Here is a 22,663-nt window from a genome sequence, read left to right as displayed (position 1 = left end):
GTACAAGTAAGAGTATAGTAAGATTTAGAGGAAGGTCGTATAGGGAATACCCTTTTTACTTCCAATTTTTTATCCTTTGACTATTTTTCTTTTAATAAGCTCTACAAGGGGGTTGGTTAGAGGTAGGTGGGGAGTAAATGAAGAAAGATGGGGCCAAACTTGTGTTTTTCAGATTATATTTGTTTCTTATTCACATAAGTTATGTGAAAAAGAAGCTAATTGGTAGGTTTTTCATTTTTTTTAGATTTCACTTATCATCCCCTTTCATCCACTAAAGCACAGTTCTTTGTTTATAGTAAATATCAGGCACATAGTAGGCACTTAATAAATGTTTATTGATTGATTAATAAGCACTTCATTCATTATAATTGGCAACTGGTTATTAGAAGTTAGCTTTATTAATTCTGGTTGCATAGCTGAGTCACATGAAGTTGAATGTTATCTGTTTTTTCTACAAATTATGCCAAAATCCCTATAAAGGAGTATATTGCCATCAGTATTTACTGTGTACCCACTTAGTGCTGCATCAAGGATAATACATAATTGTGCAATTTAAAAGTTGTGTTAAGTATTGTGTAAGCAGCAGAAATGGTCTGTAGTGCACATAGATCATATAGTACATTAACGCAATCGATCAGCAAGTATTTATTGACCACGGAAAGCTACTGGAAAGATATTGTTTCCTATATGTTGCTCAGTCTTCACTTCCTCTATTTCTCTGGGATGATTTAGTGAGAAGGCTATTTTGGTGGGGAGAAAAGTACTTTTGATTTCAAAATCATCCCTGATCCTTTTACATATCAGCAGTTCCTTCATTACAGTAGAGCTGAGCAGATGGACAGTGTGCAGTTATTCTCTTTCCCCTCTTCCTCACCCCACAGTAAACCATGAGATTGTTCATCTAGATTGACTTCATATTATTCTGTATAACAGTTTCTGACTATTCATTCATCCATCTTTGTTTGCCACATCCTAAAAGATCATTATGGCTTCCCTGATTGCTGAAGGAAGAAAAGCTTCTGGGACCTGACAGCATGTAGACCTTGTCCAGACTTAGGGCTACATTTTCAAAATGAGTAGGGGAGGGTAGAGAAGGCAAGAAACACTTACAACAAAGCATCCACTCCCTTCCCTCACCCCCACAACAAGACACCATACATTTGTCCTAAAGACTCTAAGAGCCAATTAGAGGCAATTCTTAAGATTGTTAAGGCAGTTAAGATTTTGAAGTTTTCCAACTAAGTTTTTGTTTCCTTGTGACAGAGAGTTCAGGAAAAATGGTTATACCACTACCATCACCAGAGAAGCTGCAGTTTTTTCTTTTGTTTACAATCCAATAAATTAAATACTCAGACTATCAACAACTGGGAAAATATGTTCTACTAAGTCTTTTTGTTTTAATCTCAGGTAAAATTAGCAGAATATTTAGAAGACTAACATATTTGGGGTGAAGAAGGTAGACACATCATGATGTCAAGTTTTAGTGACCAAAGATATGCTGTGTATGAATGTTATGCATCTGCATATATGGTTAGTTACCTGCTTTAATTATAGAGTGTTGAATTTCAAAGGTTTCTTTACCTCAGTTGATCCTCAAAATAGCTCTTTGAGGAAGGCAGGGCAGAAGTTATATTCATTTTATAGGTGAGGAAAGTAAAGTTCAGGTAAGTTAGGTTTGATGATCTCCCCAGCATTTAAAAGCTATCCCCCCCCAAAAAGTGGAATGGGCTACCTTGAAAAGAAGTAGATTCCTCTCCCTTAAGGTTTTCAGGAAATGTTTGAGGCCCACTGGAATATTATGGAAGGAATTCTTCTTAAATTGTTTTGGATTGGAAGTAGCCTCTTTCCACTCTGAAATACTGATGTGAATCATAGAATCTTAACTTTAGAGGCTATTTAACCCAGATTCCCCACTGAATGTATAGTTCCTATCTCTATGGCGGACTTGAGATGAGCATACCATGACAGTGTCTATAATTTAATTTCAAATATGAATCTCTGCATTCTCTTGGTTTATCATCAAACTATGATTTCACCTGCTAATTCTTTGGGGCTTGGCTTTTTTATATGGGGGGAGGAGTAATCTGTATGGTATAATGGGCAGTTAGGTGGCATAATGGATAGGGTGCCAGGCCTGGAGTGAGGAAGACTCATCTTCCTGAGTTCAAACCTTGTCTCTGACACTTACTAGCTGTGTGACCCTGGGCAAGTCACTTAACCATGTTTGCCTCATCTGTAAAATGAGCTGGAGAAGGAAATGGCAAACTACTCCAGCGTCTCTGCCAAGAAAATCCCAAATATGGGGTCACAGAATGTCAGACACAGCTGAAATGGCTGAACAACAACAAAGTGGTGTAAGGGAAGAAGCACAGATCTGGATTTGGGAATAAGACTTAAATTTGAATTCTACCATTGACCCTTCCTAGTTGTTTAAGTCTATACAAGTCAATTAATCTCTTCTCTTTTATTTCTTCATCTGTAAAATGGGAACAATAATACCTGTAGTATCATGAGTCCAATGGCAAAGCCCAGGCAGCACTTTGCAGACTTTAAATTGTTATCTAAATGTTTGAGATTTTTATGCTTTTTTTCCTTTTAGATTGGGAGTGAATGGAATTCAATAGAGTATAGATCTCTGGAATCTCTTATACAAATGAAGTAAGATTTAAAAACCAGAGAAACACTACATCAGTCTTCTGAGTTAGCCATTCAGACGCAGGAACTGAAGGACTGCTCCAGAAAATAAGGAAATGTGCTACTTTGAATTCATTTCTCTAACATGCTATCCTTCCTCTAGAAGGCACAAAATAATTGACAAGTACTAACTCATGAGCTCATAAAATATTGTGGTGACAAAAAGGTGGCAGCAGTACAGGCAGACTGGACTAGGTCACTTCTTAGGTCTCTTCCAGCTCTGCAGTTCTGTTGAAAACTGTACGTCCTTTGGACGGAGAAAAATTGAGGCATAGGCCTAAGAATTTATGTAAGGTCCATGGCAGAAATGTCTGGAGAGGTTTGCAAGACTAGCACTTTATATATTGATTCTGTGAGATGATCATTCGTTATATTGTTTTTGTCTTTGTTGTATCAAAAACATTTTTTTGCAATACCATAGGATCTGCTCAACTTGAAACATGTACATTGCTAATGGTAATTTTTCTCCTTTTCATTTTAGATAAAAGAAGTACTCTCGCTGAGATGTCATGCCAAACACTGGCGAACAGGAAGGAAATTTATAAAAATCATCACAGGTGGCATTGATAAGGTTCTTTCTTGCCTTTGAAGAATTGATATTCTGATGACTCTTCTCTCTTAGTTTAAAAAAAAAAATATATATATATATATATATTTATATATGCGTATACACAGAGAGATAGATAGACAGACAGACTGACAATAAAGAAAAACAAAACTACCACCTGACAAAACACAACTCTACAAGAAGTCCTCCTCTCTGCATTTGATGCAATAGCAACCTCTCCCTGGTTGTTTATGCTGTAAATAAAAATGTAATTACAACGGCACCAGGCCTCCTGGTAAGACTTGTCAGTGAGTGGACATGAGTGATCCACGGCAGTCCCAGGAAGAGACGCACCAGTTCACCAGAGCCTCTTCAAAGTTTAAGGATTCTCCACGCACCATGCAGTCGGATGATTATTTTGCTCGAAAATTTAAGGCCTTGAATGGCAACATGGGTCCCCCAACATCTTTGAATGTTTCAAATGTCAGTGAAAGTGGGGGTCCAGCTAATGGCACACCAGCAATGCCGAAAATGGGCGTTAGAGCAAGGGTATCTGAATGGCCTCCTAAGAAGGACTGCTCTAAGGAGATAAGTTGCAAGGCATTATGGGAGAGCCGATCACAAACCAGTTATGAAACTGCGGTGGCGGCGGCAGTCATGCAGAATGGACAGAATGACCAAGGTGATGGACAGCAAGAGGAACAGCTTGATATAGAATTTTCAGAGACCAAGTACACCATAGGAGATATTTTTATTCATTCTCCACAGCGAGGAGGACTTCACCCCATAAGACAGAGAAGCAATAGTGATGTTACCATCAGTGACATCGATGCTGAAGATGTCTTAGACCAGAACGCCGTTAACCCGAATACTGGGGCAGCCCTACACAGGGAATATGGAAGTACTTCTTCAATCGATAGGCAAGGTTTATCGGGGGAAAACTTTTTTGCAATGCTCAGAGGGTACAGAGTAGATAATTATGAACACAAAGCTCTCGCTCCATTTGGTTTTCCTGAGTTCTTCCACTGTGATCCTACGATCTCTCCCAGTCTTCATGCTGCAGCACAGATTTCTAGAGGAGAATTTGTACGTATCTCAGGGTTAGAATACATGGACAATGCCCTGCTGATGGGAAGGGACAGGGAAAAGAATTTCAAGCGGAGGTTAAAATCAGAATCAGTGGAAACATCTCTTTTCCGGAAACTGAGAACTGTCAAAAGTGAGCATGAAACTTTCAAATTCACATCCGATCTGGAGGAGAGTCGACTTGAGAGGAGCATTCGCCCATGGAATTGTCAAAAGTGTTTTGCACATTATGATGTCCAGAGCATTTTGTTTAATATCAATGAAGCCATGGCTACAAGGGCTAATGTGGGAAAAAGAAAAAATATAACCACTGGCGCTTCAGCAGCATCACAGACTCAGATGACAGCAGGCCAGGCGGGAAACTGTGAATCTCCTTTGGGAAGCAAGGAGGATCTCAACTCCAAGGAGAACCTCGATGCTGATGAGGGGGATGGGAAAAGCAATGACCTTGTGCTGAGTTGTCCCTATTTCAGGAATGAGACAGGTGGGGAGGGAGATAGAAGGATTGCACTTTCTAGGGCGAACTCGGCTTCTTCCTCTATGGGCGAAAGCTGTTCTTTTGAGTCCTCCCTCAGCTCCCACTGCACAAATGCAGGTGTTTCGGTTTTGGAGGTGCCAAGAGAAAACCAGCCAATCCACAGGGAGAAAGTGAAACGTTACATCATAGAACACATTGACCTTGGAGCCTACTATTACCGTAAATTTTTCTTTGGGAAAGGTAAGGCTGGTCTTTCTTGTGTGGTTGAATGGTTCTCTGAATTATCATACTTTATGGTGAAAATAAAACCCTTTTGTTTTATTTAAGTGTTTAATTTTTGTTGTATTTGTTAGTAGCATCATGGTACTGGAGTGATAACTGTTCACAGCTATCCATTAATTTGGCTCTTGGGATCTTTCTAAAATCATCTTTGGACTAATCTCTACATGGAGATTCGATCTCCTGCCTTTTGTCCATTTTGTGATTGGCTGCATGGAAATTTCCTCTCCTTTCTAGTATCAATGACAATAACAACTGACATAGTGATTTAAAGTCTTTAAAACAGCTTATATTAGTATCTCTGTTGGGTCCTCTAGGTCCTCAAGTGGGGCTCTTTGACTGACTCCAAACATCACAAAATGGGAGGACCTAAAGGGCCAATGTGGCCTCGAGGCCACAGGTTCCCCACCCCTGCTCTAGGTTGTCTTGATTCCAAGGGCATCTTTCTGTACCTTGTACTATCCTGCCCTTCTTTCTGCCCATATGTGTCCGTCATTAATGATAAGATATGACTCTAAAGTTATTTCTCCTTAACAGGTTTTTCTTGATTACCGTTACACTCTGATCACTTCCTTATTATGTCATGCTTCTACTTTTTTTTCCACCAAAGCAGAAAAACAGTTCTGCTAGCCTGGTGGAGGGAATGAAAGTTGAGTACCTTTGATGAATGAATGAATAAAACACTCACTCAGTACTTTTAGCAGGTGCAAAGCACTGTGCTGAGTGCTGGGCAGACGGGTAGAAAGCAGGAGTTGGTGAAGTCTCAGGGAACTCACATTCTAATGACAGAGACAACAGAAATGAGAGGGTTCTGCTGTAAGTCAGATGGAAAAGTCCCTTGATCTTTAGGGTGCAGTGACAAAGCAAAAGCTAATGCTTCTTCTTTAATGTCATTTTCACAAATAAAATTACATCAGTTTCTGACTTTGAACTGTTTGACAATACCACAGACTTTGGAGATAGGAATTTTTATAGATCTTCAATTGATAAGGCTGTAGTGCCTGCAAGGGCACTTGGTGGGCTGTATTTCCAAAGGGATTGTTTTCCAAGATGATGGTTGAGGCTACTGGCTACTCCCAAGTAGCTAAGGGTTGATACTCCCAAGGCTCTTGAATTTAGGGTCTTGGGTTGTCTCCATCAGGGTCTGTACCACCTGGTGGACGGATGGTTTTCTAACCTAGGTAGCATCTGTGTTAAAGTATACCAAATTTGTTTCGTTTGGGAATTTAATTACATTTGGAGAAATACGTTTTTGGTTAGTTTGACCAGGTGGCTCAGAGAATTGGTCCTCTCATCTGAACTGAAATCAGATTGGTCAGCCAGCCCTTACCTCTATCAAAGCCACTTTGCTGTATTGCTAGATAAAGCAAAGTCTTGAAATCTTGGAAATGGGGCTCTTTTGGTTTTTTTTTAGAACCAGATCTGTTACAGGCAAGTGATGACAAAAGCAAGACAGCAAGACAGGTTAGAAGACCATGCATGGTATCATCGAAAGAATAATGGATTTGGGGCTAGAGCTCTTAGGTTTTAACCCTACCTCTGATACCACCTAGCTCTGTGATGATGGGCAAGTCACTTAACCTCTATAGGTAAAAGGGGTATGGTAATAGCCGTTTCACCTACTTCATGGGGTTGTTACAGGGATCAAATGTGTATGAGACACTATACAAGCTTCAGAAGTGCTATGTAAGTGATTAGTGGTGGTGGTGATCGTGGTGGGTATTGTTAGGTCACTCAGTTAAATCTGTGCTTCATACTTTCCTCAGGAGTTTGGGACCAGGTGGTTTCAAAGGGCTCTTACAGCTCTCAAGCCCATGATTTTCACAGTTTGAGTCCCCTCTGTTGTCCACATTTCTGGCTCATTCTCAACTACCTCCTTAGTTGTCTCAGAAATGGGAATAGGGTCATAATCTGGATATCTGAAGAGCTTTGGGACCCTGTCCTCTCCTAACTCCTTCCTTTGTAACTAGGTGAGGTTATTGAGTTACGTGGTAGCACTTACCTGAGCAGTTGGAAGAAGAGACTGGTTTCTCATCAGGAATTTCGTCCCTTCTAGAGTTATATCAGATCCAAACAAATTCTCCCTTGATTAGTGCAATAGACTGCCATTGGACTAATATTTCCTTTTATTCATAGTCTTTGTTCTCTGTAACTTCTCAGCTGTTCCTTGTCTTTACCTCTTCCCTTTTCTACATTTCTCTCTTCCTCTTTCCTTTCCCAGTTCCTCCCCCTCTCCCTTTGCCTTTCCCTCTTCTTCCTTTTCTTTCTTCCTCTCTTCTTTCTTTTTCCCCTTCTTCCTCTTCTGCCTGTCTTTTTCCGTCTCCTCTCATTCCTCCTCTCTCGATTCCTTCCCCACTTTCTTGCTTTTCCTGCCTCCTCCCTCTTTACTTTTCCCGCACTTCTCTCCGTGCTAGTCTTCTGTCAGCCCCCTGTGAGAGCCTACCCTTCTTCATGGAGCTTCACTTCAGTAGCAAGGAGAACCAGTGGCATCCTCTTTGGGATTATTCTCTTTCTGCCAGGCCGCAGAGGTTACCACTCTGTGCCAGCTGGTCTAAGGAGGAGAAGAGGGGGTAGGGGGAGAGCAGACTGCAAGCTGTGCCTCATTCCTCTCTACTTCCTCTTCCAATGGAGCTGATGGAACTCTGCCCCTGTTTCTTCTATATATAGCTCTTCCCCAGTGGCCCAGTGGGGAGTGAAATTGAAATTGGTTTCAACCGCATCGATTGCAACTCTTGCTGATTTCCCAGGAAGCAGGGAAGGCAGAGGGGGCAGCCCAGATTTTTGAATGGGTAGTAAGTAGTAGGATGAGGGCAAGTAGGGAAGGAAAAAGGAGATTCTCCTTAACCCCGCACACCCTTTTACGATCAACACTCACAAGTTGTGGCACTGTTGTCTTAAAACACGCAGCTGGGCACAACCTGGCAGAGCCTCAGAGTGTTTTGACTGGCACCTTTGTGCTAACACCCCCAGGTAAGGAGCACTGCAGGATGGCTGACAGGTAAGTCTAGCTGGCACTCCTCAGGGTGGATCGCTTAGTGAAGCTTAAGCCTTCATTTTCAGGCAAAGAGAAGAATTTCTAATCACTGAAAAACACTGAAAAATATTGAAACTGGCAGACTTGGGGGAAAAAACATGATGTGGTTTATTAGGCAGTTAAATATCAGAAGGCTGTTTTTGCTAAAATATCATCTTCTGACAAATGTAATCACAACGGTTCTACAGTGATTTTGTACCAGGACTGATGAAAGAAGAATGATTTGCCAGATTAATCTGTGCTTCAAAATCACTTGTGTGATTCTAAGCTTCTCTCTAGGGTTTTTTTTTCCCACCTGTGAAATAAAACTCCTCAGCTCTTTTTCTCAGGCAGATGCTAAGTCCCATCTAGCTACAGACTCTCTTTACTCCTTTCTCCACTGCTGTTGTCTTAAGTTCAGGTCCTCACTACACATTTCATTACTCTAATTTTTATTGATATTTTGTGTTTTTACAAAACATTAATTTCTGGATCTATCTCTCCTCCATCCTTTTACCCAGCAAACTGTCGTGACAGAGATTTTTTTAAAAAGCAGTTCAGTAGAAGCAACTACCTCCTCAACCATGTCTAATGGTATATACAGTATTCATATACCAATAATCTACTATCCGTAAGGAAGAGAGATTAATTTTCTCATCCATGTTCTGGGGCCAAACTAGATTTCTCGGTATCAGTTTCACTGCCTTCAGTTTTGTTGTTGTATGTTTGTTCTTTTCATTTATATTGGTGTAGTCATTGAATATATTGTTTTCCTGGTTCTGCTTACTTGGTTACTTCACTATTAGTTCATATAAATCTTCTTATACTCCTCTGAATTCTTATTATTCATTTTTGGTTTAAACATAGTAATATTTCATTACATTCCTGTACCACTGTTTGTCAAACAATCAATGGGCATGCACACTACCTGTTGTTGAGAATATTACAATAACCTCTGAGTGCAACCTTCAGGTCAGCTTACGTTTCCTAATACATAAATCTCTTCGTGAATTTTCCCTGTTTTAAAACTTTCACTGGCTCTCTCTTAGCTACTAATGAAGTTCACACTCACCTTGGCATTAGAGGCTCTCTATAATAAGACTTAACTCTTCTCTTCCAGTGTCACATCAAAGCTGGTCTAGTGGCCATTTCCCAGAGATCTCTCACACTTCACTGAGCCTTTGACCATAATACTCTTGCTTCTCTCTCCCCCGTTGTAATCTCTGCCACTTAAAATCCCATCTGTCCTCAAAATTCTACCTCCTCCAACAATGTCTTCCTTGTTTCCCTACAAGAGATCCATCCCTTCTATAAACTCTGATAGTACATTAAGAACTCCATGCTTTTCCACTATCTGTTTATTTTAGCAAGATGCTGTCTTCCTCTTCAAGGGCAGAAAATATGTTTTATACATCTTTGTCTATCTTCTTGGTATCTAGCACCGTAGCAAATGTTCAGCAGATGTCTTATTGATTTGAATTTAGTTATTGGATATACTTATATATGTGAATTGTTAAGCTATAATATGGATTAATATATGATCTGCTTTTGAAGAAGTCAGTTCACATTTTCCCTAATTTTTATTTGTTCTGAGGAAGCAGGCTTTTTGTTCTTTGGCCTTGGATGTTATGTAGCAGAGTCACTGTGCAACAGTATTAACATTACCAGATGACAGGTGGAATAATACATAGGAAATGGATACTTGTTTGTAACTTCTTGATGAGGAAATCCAAAGCCTTAAATGTGGCACAACATTCAGTGCCTGTTTAATATGGTTGGTAGTCTTTGCATTTTCTCTAAACATATTTCATTATGGAGCCATTGGTTAATTAGCCATTGTTCATGATTTTTCTAAGCCTCAGATCACATCCTGGTTCGCTCCCAGCTCTACCATTTACTTCTGACCTGTTTGATCATGGGCAAGTGATTTGACCTTTTGGAGCTGTTTTTGGATAATATTTGTATTACTTTCCCCACAGTGTCATTGGAAAAGTTGTTGGCAACTTTTGACTGTAAGTAATTAACACAGGATGGTATAGTATCACTGAAGACAAGGATGGAGAATATTAAACCGTTGACTATTCTTTCCCTCCAGCCCCTCAAAAAAAAGAAATCTAAAACTCATTTCTTTCTTGGTTCTGACTACTTTTACCATATCATGTCTCAAGATGATTTTTAATGGTTAGGCAATGACTACCAGCCTCTTTTCATTACAGTTGCTGCAAAAGGCAAATCGCATTAGCCGTCTGTCCTTTGGGTGGGCTAGGAGTGGTTTATAAATAAGACTTGATTTTCTAAAAGAAAACGTGTGTCCACACTGGTGGTCCAGAACTGAAAGGGTAGTACTTGTTTTTAATGGCTAAAAGATGGGGAGAAGGAGAAACAGGGAACATCATATGTCAGGGAAGTCTCTCGGGAGAGTCATCTAGAGAAAAGTCTGCCACAAAATTCTAAACTCATTCACTTAGGTTTAGCTAATGTGACAGTTGTAGACTAAAGTATACTTTTATGTATCGTATGTACCTTAATGTGGAAGGAGGCTTGGTTGCATTTGCTTTCAATTTCATGCCCAGTGGTATTTTATAGGTAACTTTTCTTTGGGGTTTTTATGCAATGGTTGAAGAAAATTAACATGGAGATGGATGCTATTAAATTCACATGAGTGAACAGAGCAACATCTTACAATAGTGCTATTCTAATACAGATTCCTTCCTTGGTAGATGTAACTGTCATGATTCTCACCCATTTTACACCACCATACTTTCGACACATAGCTCCTATTGCATTCGAAAGGAGCTCTGAGCAGAGAGGAACTGCCCAGCTGTACCTGAGAATATAGGTAGTGTAAATCATCATTGTATTAGTTCCCTGTGGCAGAAACTAGAGAAAAAATGTTGGAAACAGATTGTTCTTGTTTTGTGTGTGTGCATGCTTTAGGAGCCCTTTTCACATGAAGTCATGAGGAGAAAGGTGATCCTATAAACCTTAACTAAAAGCCTCCCATTCGAGGGATTACTTCATGTTTTAAACATTTGGTCCTTTGTCTCAGGCTTCTCAGGAAAGCAGATTGCCTTGATCTTCAATGGAAAGATGAGTTTATCTCTTGGCACTGTAATAATAATAATAGTGGTAGTGGTAGAAGTAGTAGTAATGGTAATAATAATAGCTAGCATTTATACAGCACTTTAAGGTTTGAAAAGTACTTTACAAATATTATCTCATTTGATCCTCACAGTCCTGGGAGGTAGGTGCTATTATTAACTCCATTTTACAGATTAGGAAACTGAGACAGACAGTGATTAAGTGGCTTACTCAGGGTCAAAAAGCTAGGAAGTATCTGAGGCAGGATTTGAATTCGGGGCTTCATGATTCTGGGTCCCACCCTCTATCCACTATACCACTCTGAGCAAATCTTGCTAATTGTGGCTCCTTCAAGTTGGGCAGTTCTATCTTTGCACTCTAGTACCTAAGAAGTACAATTCTAAGGTATCTAGAAAGGTAAATTAAGGGGGAAAACCCTGGATTTATTCTTGGATCTAGACAATATTTATCACCTTTGTCTATCCTTTATAAATGGTACCTAAATGAATGTTCATTCTGTGCTAAATTTCTTCATTTTTACATAGCCAGAGCTTTGGACTTTGTATTCAGGAGGGATATGTGTGTGTGTGTGTGTGTGTATATATATACACATATATATATATGTGTGTGTGTATATATATATGTATATATACACACACACACACATACATACATATATAAAATCTCCCATGTGACTTGGTAGTGTGTGTGTGTGTGTGTGTGTGTGTGTGTGTGTGTGTGTGTGTTACTTGGGCAAGCCATTTAAATACTGAGCCCCACTTTGCACAACTATAAAATGGAGATGGTAATACTTGCCTACCTCACTGAGGTGTGAGGCAGCTTGGCAAACACTACATGAATAAGTTATTAGTCTTGCTTGGTTTTCCAACTACATATTTCTTCCTCCCTCATACTTCTTACAACCAAAAAGTGTTAATCATCTTAGCAATCAACACATATTAAATAAATACCTAGTATGTGCCAGGCAGTATTGTAGGCTCTGGGGCTTACAAGTATGACCAATGAGACAGCCTTTACAAGAAACTTATATTATCAGAGTTATAGTGAGCAGTTAACCTTTCAGCTTAAAAAACAGCATTAACAGCATCTTTATGGTAAAACTATCCAGTGCTTTCAATGAATATTAATGAATTTTGGTCTTTATAAGATTGCAGTTCAATCAGTCTGTATTAAGCATCATTCTAGGAAGGTCCTAAAAGGTGTCATCTGTATGGTCTTCATTTCTTCATCTTCTTCCAGTTCAGTCATTTTTCAGTCGTGTCTTACTCTTCATGACCCCATTTGGTGTTTTCTTGGTAAAGATACTGGAGTGGTTCACTATTTTCTTCTCCAGCACATTTTATAGATGAGGAAACTGAGGCAATCAGGATTAAATGACTTGCCCAGGGTCACACAGCTGGATTTTGAATTCAGGAAGATGAGTCTTTCCTGATTCCAGGCCCAGCAGCACTCTCTACACTGAGCCAACTATCTTCTCTCCTCCTCTGTTATCCTTCAATGTCTTGAAACCTCAGTTCCATTGCCACAACAGCACATAGTCCCTCCAAGGTTAACAAGTGATTTCTTAGCTGCTAAATCCAATGACTTTCTCAGTCCTCATTATCCTTGGCCTCTGGGCAGCTTTTGACACTGTTTACCATCCCCTTCCTCTTTGGTGGTATATTTCTTTGGCTTCTGTGACACTTATCCATTTTGATTTTCTTATCTATATGAATGCTCCTCTGTATTTTTTGCAAGATCATCATTTGCTTCCCACCCATTAAACACAGGTGGCTTTGAAGGTGCTGAATTTTGACGTTTTTCTTTTCCTTTCCTTTCTTTTTTGGTGACCTCATTTCTCCCTTGAGTTTAACTGTTTTTGTACAGATAACTCCCAAATCTACATTACTAGCCCTAATCTCCGTTGAATGTCATGCCCATACCACCAACCAAGAAATCTCTCCTTTTAGCATCTAAAATTCAGTGTCTAAAACACAACAGATTTCTCTCTAAAACTCCACCTTCCTCCAAACTTCCCTGTTTTTGAAGCCACTGCCATGCTGGTCACTGAGATTTACAACTTCAAAGTTTGACTCTTTGCCTTGCCTCTTTGCTCTCCTTCCCTCTTTGATCCCATATCACCAAAACTTTAAAATTCCACCTTCATAGCATCTCTATCCTCTCTCACCCTTTCTCCACCCAGCTATCTCCCTAGTTCAGGCTTTTACCACCTTTTGTTTGGACTACTGCAGTAGCTTCTTAATTGTGGTCTTCCTCTTTTCCCTTCTGTAATCCATCCTCCTCCCAGCTGCCAGATTAATAGTCTTCTGAAGCAAGCCTGCCCATGTGATTTTTACTCTAATTATCCTCATTGACTACAGGATATGTGTGTGTATGCACATGTACACACATACTAATACACACCTGCCCACCCCTTCCCCTTCCCCCCCATACACTCTTCAACCTGCAATTTTAAAGTCCTTCATAGTCTGACTTATATAGATTCCATATTGATTCCATGTTATTCCCTTTCATACACTCCAGGTTCTAGCCAAACCATCCTATTAGCTGCTGTTCAAATTGAGCATTTTCTCTCTCTTCTCTGCTCTTTCAAGATCTTGGGCTGTCTCAACACCTTCTGTCTCCCCCTTGCCCGTGATTAATCTATTTCTTCTTCAACTTCACCTTTTGGAATCTCTAGTTTCTTTTCAGTCTGGGCTCAGCTATCACTTGCAATATGAAATCTTTGCTGATTTCCTCCAGTTATTAGTGTTCTCTTTCCCTAAAAGTCACTTTCTGTTGCCTTATCTTTGTACCTGTTGCATTCTCCCCTTCCCCCTCTCCTCCACCAGTGGAATGCAAACTTCTTGAGATTAGAGATGGTTGTATCTCTGCAGCCTAAGCACCTTTCCTTGCTGGTGTTAGGCATTTTATAGGTATTGATTGAATTGTTGGCTTGACTGGGGAATATAAAGACAAAGGAGAGTGTGAGACTGACTCAGCTCTGCCTCACTTAAATCCAGTTCACTTGCTAGTCAAGACATCACAGGTGATATCATTGGCTTTCTTTGAAAATGAAGGACTAGGGGCAGTTAGGTGGCACAGTGGATAGAGCACTGGCCCTGAAGTCAGGAAAACTTGAGTTCAAATCTGGCCTCAGACCAAACACTTGGACACTTACTAGCTATGTGACCCTGGGTGGGCAGGTCACTTAACCCCAATTGACTAAAAATAAAGAAAAAAAATTGGAAATGAAGGACTAATTGTAACAGTGACATGAAGACAAAGGAAGCAATCCCTGTGATTTTTTTAAAAAATTTTATTAATTTATTTTGATTTATCAACAATCACTTCCATATGCTTTCGAGTTGAAAATTTTTCTCCCCCTTCCTCCCCCCACCCTCCCCAAGACAGCACACAATCTGATATAGGCTTTACATTTACATACCCATTAAACATATTTTCACATTAGTGAAGTTGTAAGTAAAAATTAAAACCAGTAGGAGGAACCATCAGAAAGATGAAACAAAACTCAACAGAAGGTAAAATAAATGATAGTGATTCAACTTCCATAGTTCTTTCTTTGGATGTGGACAGCATTTTCCATCCCGAGGCCTCTGGAGATGTCTTAGATCCTCATAATGCTGAGAAGGGTTCAGTTTAACAATCTTAGTCATTGCATAACGTGGCTGTTATTGTGTACAAAGTCCTCTTGGTTCTGCTCATTTCACTCAGCATCAGACCATATAAGTCTTTCCAGGTTTTTCTGAAGTCAGCCTGTTCAGGATTTCTTCTACCACAATAGTATTCCATTACATTCATATACCACAACTTGCTCAGCCATTCCCCAATTGATGGGCATCCTCTCAATTTCCAGTTCTTTGTCACCACAAAAAGAGCTGCTATGAATATTTTTGTACATGTGGGTCCTTTTCCCATTTATTTGATCTCTTTGGGATATAGCCCTAGAAGTGCTATTGCTGGGTCAAAGGGTATCCCCATTTTTGTAGCCCTTTGGGCATAGTTCCAAATTGTTCTCCAAAATGGTTGGATCATTTCACAACTCTACCAGCAACGTGTTACTGTTCCAATTTTCCCACATCTTCTCCAACATTTATCATTTTCCTGTTTTGTCATGTTGGCCAATCTGATAGGTGTGATGTGGTACCTCAGAGTTGTTTTGATTTGCATTTCTCTAATCAATAACAATTTAGAGCATTTTTTCATATGACTGTAGATGGCTTTAATTTCTTCATCTGAGAACTGTCTGTTCATATCCTTTGACCATTTATCAAATGGGGAATGGCTTGTGTTCTTATAAATATGTCTTAATTCTCTATATATTTTAGAAATGAGGCCTTTATCAGAGAGACTGGTTGTAAAAATTCTTTCCCAATTTTCTACTTTCCTTCTAATCTTAGTTGCATTGGCTTTGTTTGTGCAAAAACTTTTCAATTTAATGTAATCAAAATTATCTGTTTTGCTTTTCATAATGCTCTCTATCTCCTGTTTGGTCATGAGTTCTTCTGTTCTCCATAGATCTGATAGGTAAACTGTTCCTTGTTCTCCCAGTTTATGTATGGTATCAGCCTTTATATCTAAGTCATAAACCCATTTTGACTTTATTTTGGTATATGGTGTGAGATTTGGGTCTGTGCCTAGTTTCTGCCATACTCTTTTCCAGTTTTCCCAGCAGTTTTTTTCAAAGAGTGGGTTCTTATCCCAGAAGCTGGGGTCTCTGGGTTTATCAAATAATAGATTACTATAGTCATTGACTACTGTGTCTTGCATATTTAACCTATTCCACTGATCCACCTCCCTATTTCTTTTTTTTTTTAAAGGCAATTCAGGTTAAGTGACTTGCCCAGGGTCACACAGCTAGTAAGTGTCAAGTGTTTGGTCTGAGGCCAGATTTGAACTCAGGTCCTCCTGACTTCAGGGCTGGTGCTCTATCCACTGCACCACCCAGCTGTCCCCACCTCCCTATTTCTTAGCCAGTACCAGGCAGTTTTGATGATTGCTGCTTTATAATACAATTTAAGATCTGGAATTGCTGGGCCACCTTCTCCTGCATTTCTTTTCATTAGTTCCTTTGATATTCTGGACCTTTTGTTTTTCCAAATGAATCTTGTTATTATTTTTTCTAACTCTATAAAATAATTTCTTGGTAGTTTGATTGGTATGGCACTGAATAAGTAAATTAACTTAGGTAGGATTGTCATTTTTATTATATTAGCTCGGCCTACCCATGAGCAACTGATGTTTTTTCCAATTATTTAGATCTGATTTTATTTGTGTGAAAAGTGTTTTGTAATTGTGTTCATAGAGTTCCTGGGTTTGTTTTGGAAAGTAGACTCCTAAATATTTTATAATGTCTACAGTAAGTTTAAATGGGATTTCTCTTTCTATCTCTTGCTGTTGGGCTTTGTTGGTAATATATAGAAATGCTGATGATTTATGTGGGTTTATTTTATAGCCTGCAACTTTGCTAAAGTTGTTTATTATTTCAAGTAGTTTTTTACTTGATTCTCTAGGATTCTCTAAGCATATCATCATGTCATCTGCAAAGAGTGATAGCTTTGTTTCTTCTTTGCCTATTCTAATGCCTTCAATTTCTTTTTCTTCTCTTATTGCTAAAGCTAAGGTTTCCAGTACAATATTGAATAACAGTGGTGATAATGGACATCCTTGTTTCACCCCCGATCTTATTGGAAATGCTTCTAGCCTGTCCCCATTACATATAATGCTTGCTGAAGGTTTTAGATATGCTATTTATTATTTTAAGGAAGACTCCATTTATACCTATGCTTTCTAGTGTTTTTAATAGGAATGGGTGTTGTATTTTATCAAAAGCTTTTTCTGCATCTATTGAGATGATCATGTGGTTTCTGTTGGTTTTGTTTTGATATGCTCAATGATGCTGATAGTTTTCCTAATATTGAACCAACCCTGCATTCCTGGTATAAATCCTACCTGGTCATAGTGTATTATTCTTGTGATAAGTTGCTGCAATCTACTTGCTAGTATTTTGTTTAAAATTTTTGCATCTATATTCATTAGAGAAATTGGTCTATAATTTTCTTTCTCTATTTTGACTCTTCCTGGTTTAGGTATCAACACCATATTTGTATCATAAAAAGAATTTGGTAAGACTCCTTCTTCACCTATTTTCCCAAATAGTCTATATAGTATTGGAATTAATTGTTCTTTAAATGTTTGATAGAATTCGCATGTAAATCCATCTGGCCCTGGAGATTTTTTCCTAGGGAGTTCATCAATGGCTTGTTCAATTTCTTTTTCTGAGATGGGGTTATTTAAGTATTTTACTTCCTCTTCGTTAATCTGGGCAATTTATATTTTTGTAAATATGTATCCATTTCACTAAGATTGTCAAATTTGTTGGCATATAGTTGGGCAAAATAATTCCTAATTATTGTTTTTTTCCTCTTCCTTGGTGGTAGCTTCACCCTTTTCATTCTTGATACTAGTAATTTGGTTTTCTTCTTTTTTTTTAATTAAATTAACCAAAGGTTATCTATTTTATTGGTTTTTTCATAAAAGCTCTTAGTTTTATTTATTAGTTCAATAGTTTTCTTAATTTCAATTTTATTAATTTTTCCTTTGGTTTTCAATATTTCTAATTTGGTGTTTAGTTGAGGATTTTAATTTGTTCTTTTTTCTAGTTTTTTTAGTTGTATGCCCAATTCAGTAATCTCCTCTTTTTCTATTTTATTTATGTAAGCATTTAGAGATGTAAAACTTCCCCGAAGAACTGCTTTCGCTGAATCCCATAGGTTTTGGTATGTTGTCTCATTATTGTCATTCTCTTGAATGAAATTATTGATTGTTTCTATGATTTGTTGTTTGACCCAATCATTTTTTAGGATTAAAAATTATTTAGTTTCCAATTTTTTTTTTGCTTTTGCTTTGTCTAAGATCAGGATTTCTACCCCTGCTTTTTTCAGTTCAGCTGATGCATAATAATATTCTGCTCCAGCCTTTTACCTTTACCCTGTATGTGTCACTCTTTTTCAAATGTGTTTCCTGTAAACAACATATTGTAGGATTATGGATTATATTCCATTGTAGGGGTTTAAACAGCACCCCCCCCCAACAACATATTGCATCTTTCTGTTCCATTTACCTTCTTAAGTCCTTCTTGAGTCCTGTATTTGAAGATCAAATTTTTTGTTGAGCTATTGTCTTTTTATCAGGAATGTTTGGAAGTCTCCTATTTTGTTGAATATTCACCTCCTCCCTTGAAAAATGATGCTCTTTTTTTGCTGGGTAATTGATCCTTTGCTGCATTCCAAGCTTCTTCGCCTCATGGAATATCATGTTCCATGCCCTGCGGTCTTTTAATGTAGAAGCTGCAAGTTCCTGTGTAATCCTGCCTGTGGTTCCATGATATTTAAATTTTTTCTTTCTGGCTGCTTGCAGCACCTTCTCTTTCTTCTGGTAATTTTGGAATTTTGCTATTATATTCCTTGGCGTTGTCAATTTGGGATCTCTTTCAGGTGGTGATCGGTGGATTCTTTCTATGGTTATTTTCTCTTCTGGTTCTAGGACTGCCAGGCAGTTTTCCTTTATGATTTCGTGAAAGATACTGTCCAGGCTTTTTTTATCAGCATGATTTTCAGGTAGTCCAATAATTTTTAAATTGTCTCTCCTGAGTCAGTTTTCCAGGTCGGTTGTTTTACTGATGAGGTATTTTACAATTTCATCTAGTTTTTCATTTTTTTGTTTCTTTTGATTCTTGCTCTCTCATAGAGACATTAGTTTCCATTTGTCCAATTCTAGTTTTTAACAGATTGTTTTCTTCTATCAGTTTTTGTACTTCCTTCTTCAACTGGACAATTGTGTTTTTTAGGGACTTGTTTCCTTCAGTGTGCTCTTCTGTTAGTTTTTGTCCTTCTTCATTTTGGCCAATTGTGTTTTTTAGGGACTTGTTTTCTTCAGTGTATTTTTTTTCCAGTTGGCCAATTGTATTTTTGAAGGACTCTTCTACCTCTCTCATTTGACTGTTAAAATCCTTCTTGAGCTCTTCTAAGAAGGCTTTTTGGGCTTCAGACCAGTTCATATTCCCTTTTGTTGTTGCAGATGTGGGTTTGTTGACAATGTTGTCCTCTTCAGAATTTCTGTCTTGATCTTCACTCTTCTCATAATATGAATCTATGGTACGTTTCTTTTTACTCATGGTGTTTCTTTATTCCCTGGCCTTTAAAGAGATTGAGCTCTCCTGCTGGGGAACAGAGGGTACTGACCCAAGCTTCTTGTGTTGGGAGCCTAGGTCTTGGTCACTGGCTTTGTGTGCTGGGGCCTCTTATGCTGGCAATTGGAGGCTGTAGGTTTCTGGCAGCTTACCTCATGTTGGGCTGGAATCAGCAAGGCTGGAACTTTCAGGCAATTCTAGGTTGCCTGCTTTTCCTTTCCTTTAGCTTTCTTCAGCTCCTTTTAGATGGGTGCTGCAGGGTGTTTATCTGCCTGGGGCCCCCTGCAGTGTTGTCTCCCTCGTTTCTGCTAATGCACTGGGAGATTCCTTTGCGGTGGAGTGCCAAGGCACCTGGTGGTTTTCTGAGCTGGTTTCCACCGGTTCCCCCTGCCCTCACTGAGGCACTGGGAGGTCCAGGTGTTGGTGTTTGCCTGCTCTACCACCTGGGCTTCAGGATTTCTTCACAATTGGAGGCTCACCTGTTGTTGGGTTGGAATCAGCAAGGCTGGGCTTTAGGAGCCTTTAGGTTGTTTTCTTCACCTCCTTTCAGATGAATGCGGCAGGGTACTTATCTGCCTGGGGCCCCTAGTAGTTCTGCTTCCCTTATTTTTGCTGAGGCACTGGGAGACCCATTTGCTGGGCTGCTGTACTGCTGCTCCCTGTCTTTCTTCTAGTTCAGGTGTTCCAGGGCTTTTTTTCTGGGGTGATATTTTCTGGGTTTTCAGAGGTTGATAGGGGAGAATGAGAGCAACTACCTTTTCACTCTGCCATCTTGGCGAATCCCTGTGCTTCTGAAGCTTATAGTCTGTCTCTTTGCTTTGTATGAGAGTAGCCATTCAGATGTAGCCTTTAGATTGGCTCTGTTAACCAGCTTTTTATCTTGTCACGTTATATTTGCAGAATTTATGGACCTTCATTCAGCATCTCAACACTCATTTCATGGTATGCCTATATGGAAGCTTCCATTCTGCTTTAGAAAGATTTGATTCCTTTTTTTCTTAGCAATTTGATGGAAATCATCTGCTTGAAGGAAAGAAGAGTTTTTAGTTGGGTAGGGGGTCTAAATGCACAGACCCAGATTAAGTCTGTCTCATCAAACTTTCTTATCATCTCCACTTGGAGAAAGGTTCTTACGATAAAGATCAACAAACTGATCTTTTGTGAAAGATGTTCCTAAAGGGTTAACCTCTCTTATGAAGATGCTGAGGAAAGTGTAGGTGGCATTCACTTTTTAAACAGTGTATGGAGAGATCCTGTTTAAATGCTAGAGTAAGTATGGCATTATTTAGCAGTGAAATTGTAGTTTGTGAGAAATTCAGTTAACATCTTGTATTCTTTACTGGAATTGAAAACTTGGGCAGCTCTCATAGAAAACAGCTACTGAAGCATAAAATTTTGTAGACTTTTTTCTTCTGTTATTGTGATCAGACTAATCCAAGTGCCAAGGAGCCAAGAAGAGGAAGAGTATCCATATATTTTCATCCCTATAAGATAGCTGGGGACAGGAGTGAGAACAAAATAGAAATACAGTAATGTTCCCATTATCTAGTATGATTAGGAATGAGCTATTCCACAGAAGTTAATTTTGCAGACAGCTAAAGTTTCAGCATCAGAATTTTGATCCATCTTAGTTCTATTTCATCTGGCTACTCCTTTCAGTGATAAAAATTATAACCAACCCATTCCCTCTCATTCTATATTATGTCCTTCTAAAATTGACTATCCAACATAGTTGGAATTCTTTACAGTTGCATGAATAATAGTGTAATAATTAGGTTGTGTAGGCATGTTAATATCCCCTATTTTCAATATGTGATGGCTTCTCTTTTCCCCAGCTGAGAATTATAATTTGCATTTCTTTTTATTAGTGATTAGGAGCATTTTTTTCATAGGGGTGAATACTGTATGCTTTGATCTCTTATCTGTTGGTGAATGGCTCTTGGTTTTGTATATTTATGTCAATTCCCTAGATATTTCGAAAATAAGACTTTCATCAGAGCAACTGGATACAAAGATTTCTCCATTCCCCCCCACAATTCTCTTATTCTAGCTGCATTGATTTTGATCATCCAAAGTTTTTAAACTTTGTGCAATTGAAATCATCTTATTTCATAATTGACTCTATTCCTTATTTAAAAATTCACCCCATAGCCATAGTTTGGAAAGATAGCACCTTCAGATCTCCTAATTTTGTTTCAATTTGACCTTTCAGATTTAAGTGGCTTATCCATTTGGAGCTTATTGATGGCATACTAGTTAGCATTTCTATATTGCTTTAAGGTTTGCAAAGTAATTTACCCACCTTATCTCATTTGACCCTCATTGAAACCCTGTGAGGTAGGTTCTGTTATCTCCATTTTAAAGATGAAAAAACTGAGTCTGAAAGTAGTTAATGACTTGCCCGGGGTTATAAAGTTAACAAGTGTCTGCAGGTAGGATTTGAACTCAGGTCTTCCTGGCCTCAGGTCCCACACTGCTGCCCATATGATTTAAAAGGTTGGTGTATGTTTTGTGCCATTTCTTTTACATATTTTTGGGTCCTGGCTCTTTTCTAGATAGTTGATGCTGCTCAGTAAGTAGTTCTTGGAGTAAAATGAATTATCATTGGACCATCAACTCACATGTAAGCCATATGTGTCCTGATCAGTTTTCCCCTCCCTCCAGGAGTAGTTCTCTATCTCCTAAGTCTAATTTCATTTTCTACATTCTATTATAGCCCCTTCCTGGTAAGGGTAAATTAAAGTCATTTTTGGACAGTGTCCTACCATCCCATGCAGTATTTGGGTGGTGGTAGCGTTGGCTAAGGCTGTTTAGGAAGTTGAAAGTCAGAGAAAGACCCACAAGGGTTTCTTGTCTTAGATTATCTGTGCTAAGGGAACCTCTCATAATGAAGGCAGTTGAGAGTTTGTGGTAATGTAAATTGCTTCTGGGCATTGGGAAATAAGGAATGAGAAGCATGTGCTGCCTCTTAATATTTAGGAAAGAATATAAAAGATTGTGTTACCATTACATAATAAATTACTGTACTATAATTTCACACATATTATATACTGAACCCTTATAGACACCTTCAAAATTGACTGTCATAATCTTTTTTCCCACTATGTATAACTTCTCAAACCTCACCCAGTTCAAGCCATAAGCAGTCTAACTGTTTTATAACTCAGCTTCAAATCCTTTAAATAGAAAATTACTAAGCCTGTTAAGGGGGAAGGGAAAAGAGTGCACATTCATATAGTGTCTGTGTGCCAGGGCCTGTGCTAACAAATTACT

At 38.8% G+C, this 22,663-nt stretch overlaps 1 protein-coding gene across 8 annotated transcripts in view; it reads left to right on the top strand.

The window, feature by feature from the left end:
- The window catches only part of SIPA1L2 (signal induced proliferation associated 1 like 2), a 266,715-nt gene that overhangs the window by 135,853 nt on the left and 108,199 nt on the right, over nucleotides 1–22,663 (top strand). For all 8 annotated transcript variants that reach the window (XM_078156231.1, XM_078156233.1, XM_078156236.1 and 5 more), the window contains one exon: nucleotides 3,176–5,045. In XM_078156231.1, coding sequence (XP_078012357.1) covers nucleotides 3,560–5,045 — 1,486 coding nt within the window. In that variant the 5' untranslated portion in view covers nucleotides 3,176–3,559. The remainder of the gene's footprint in view (nucleotides 1–3,175; nucleotides 5,046–22,663) is intronic.

Source organism: Phascolarctos cinereus, unplaced genomic scaffold (assembly GCF_003287225.1).
Source record: "Phascolarctos cinereus isolate Bilbo 61053 unplaced genomic scaffold, phaCin_HiC Scaffold_5;HRSCAF=322, whole genome shotgun sequence".
Classification (NCBI taxonomy): domain Eukaryota; kingdom Metazoa; phylum Chordata; class Mammalia; order Diprotodontia; family Phascolarctidae; genus Phascolarctos; species Phascolarctos cinereus.
This window is presented reverse-complemented; position numbering and strand designations above follow the sequence as displayed.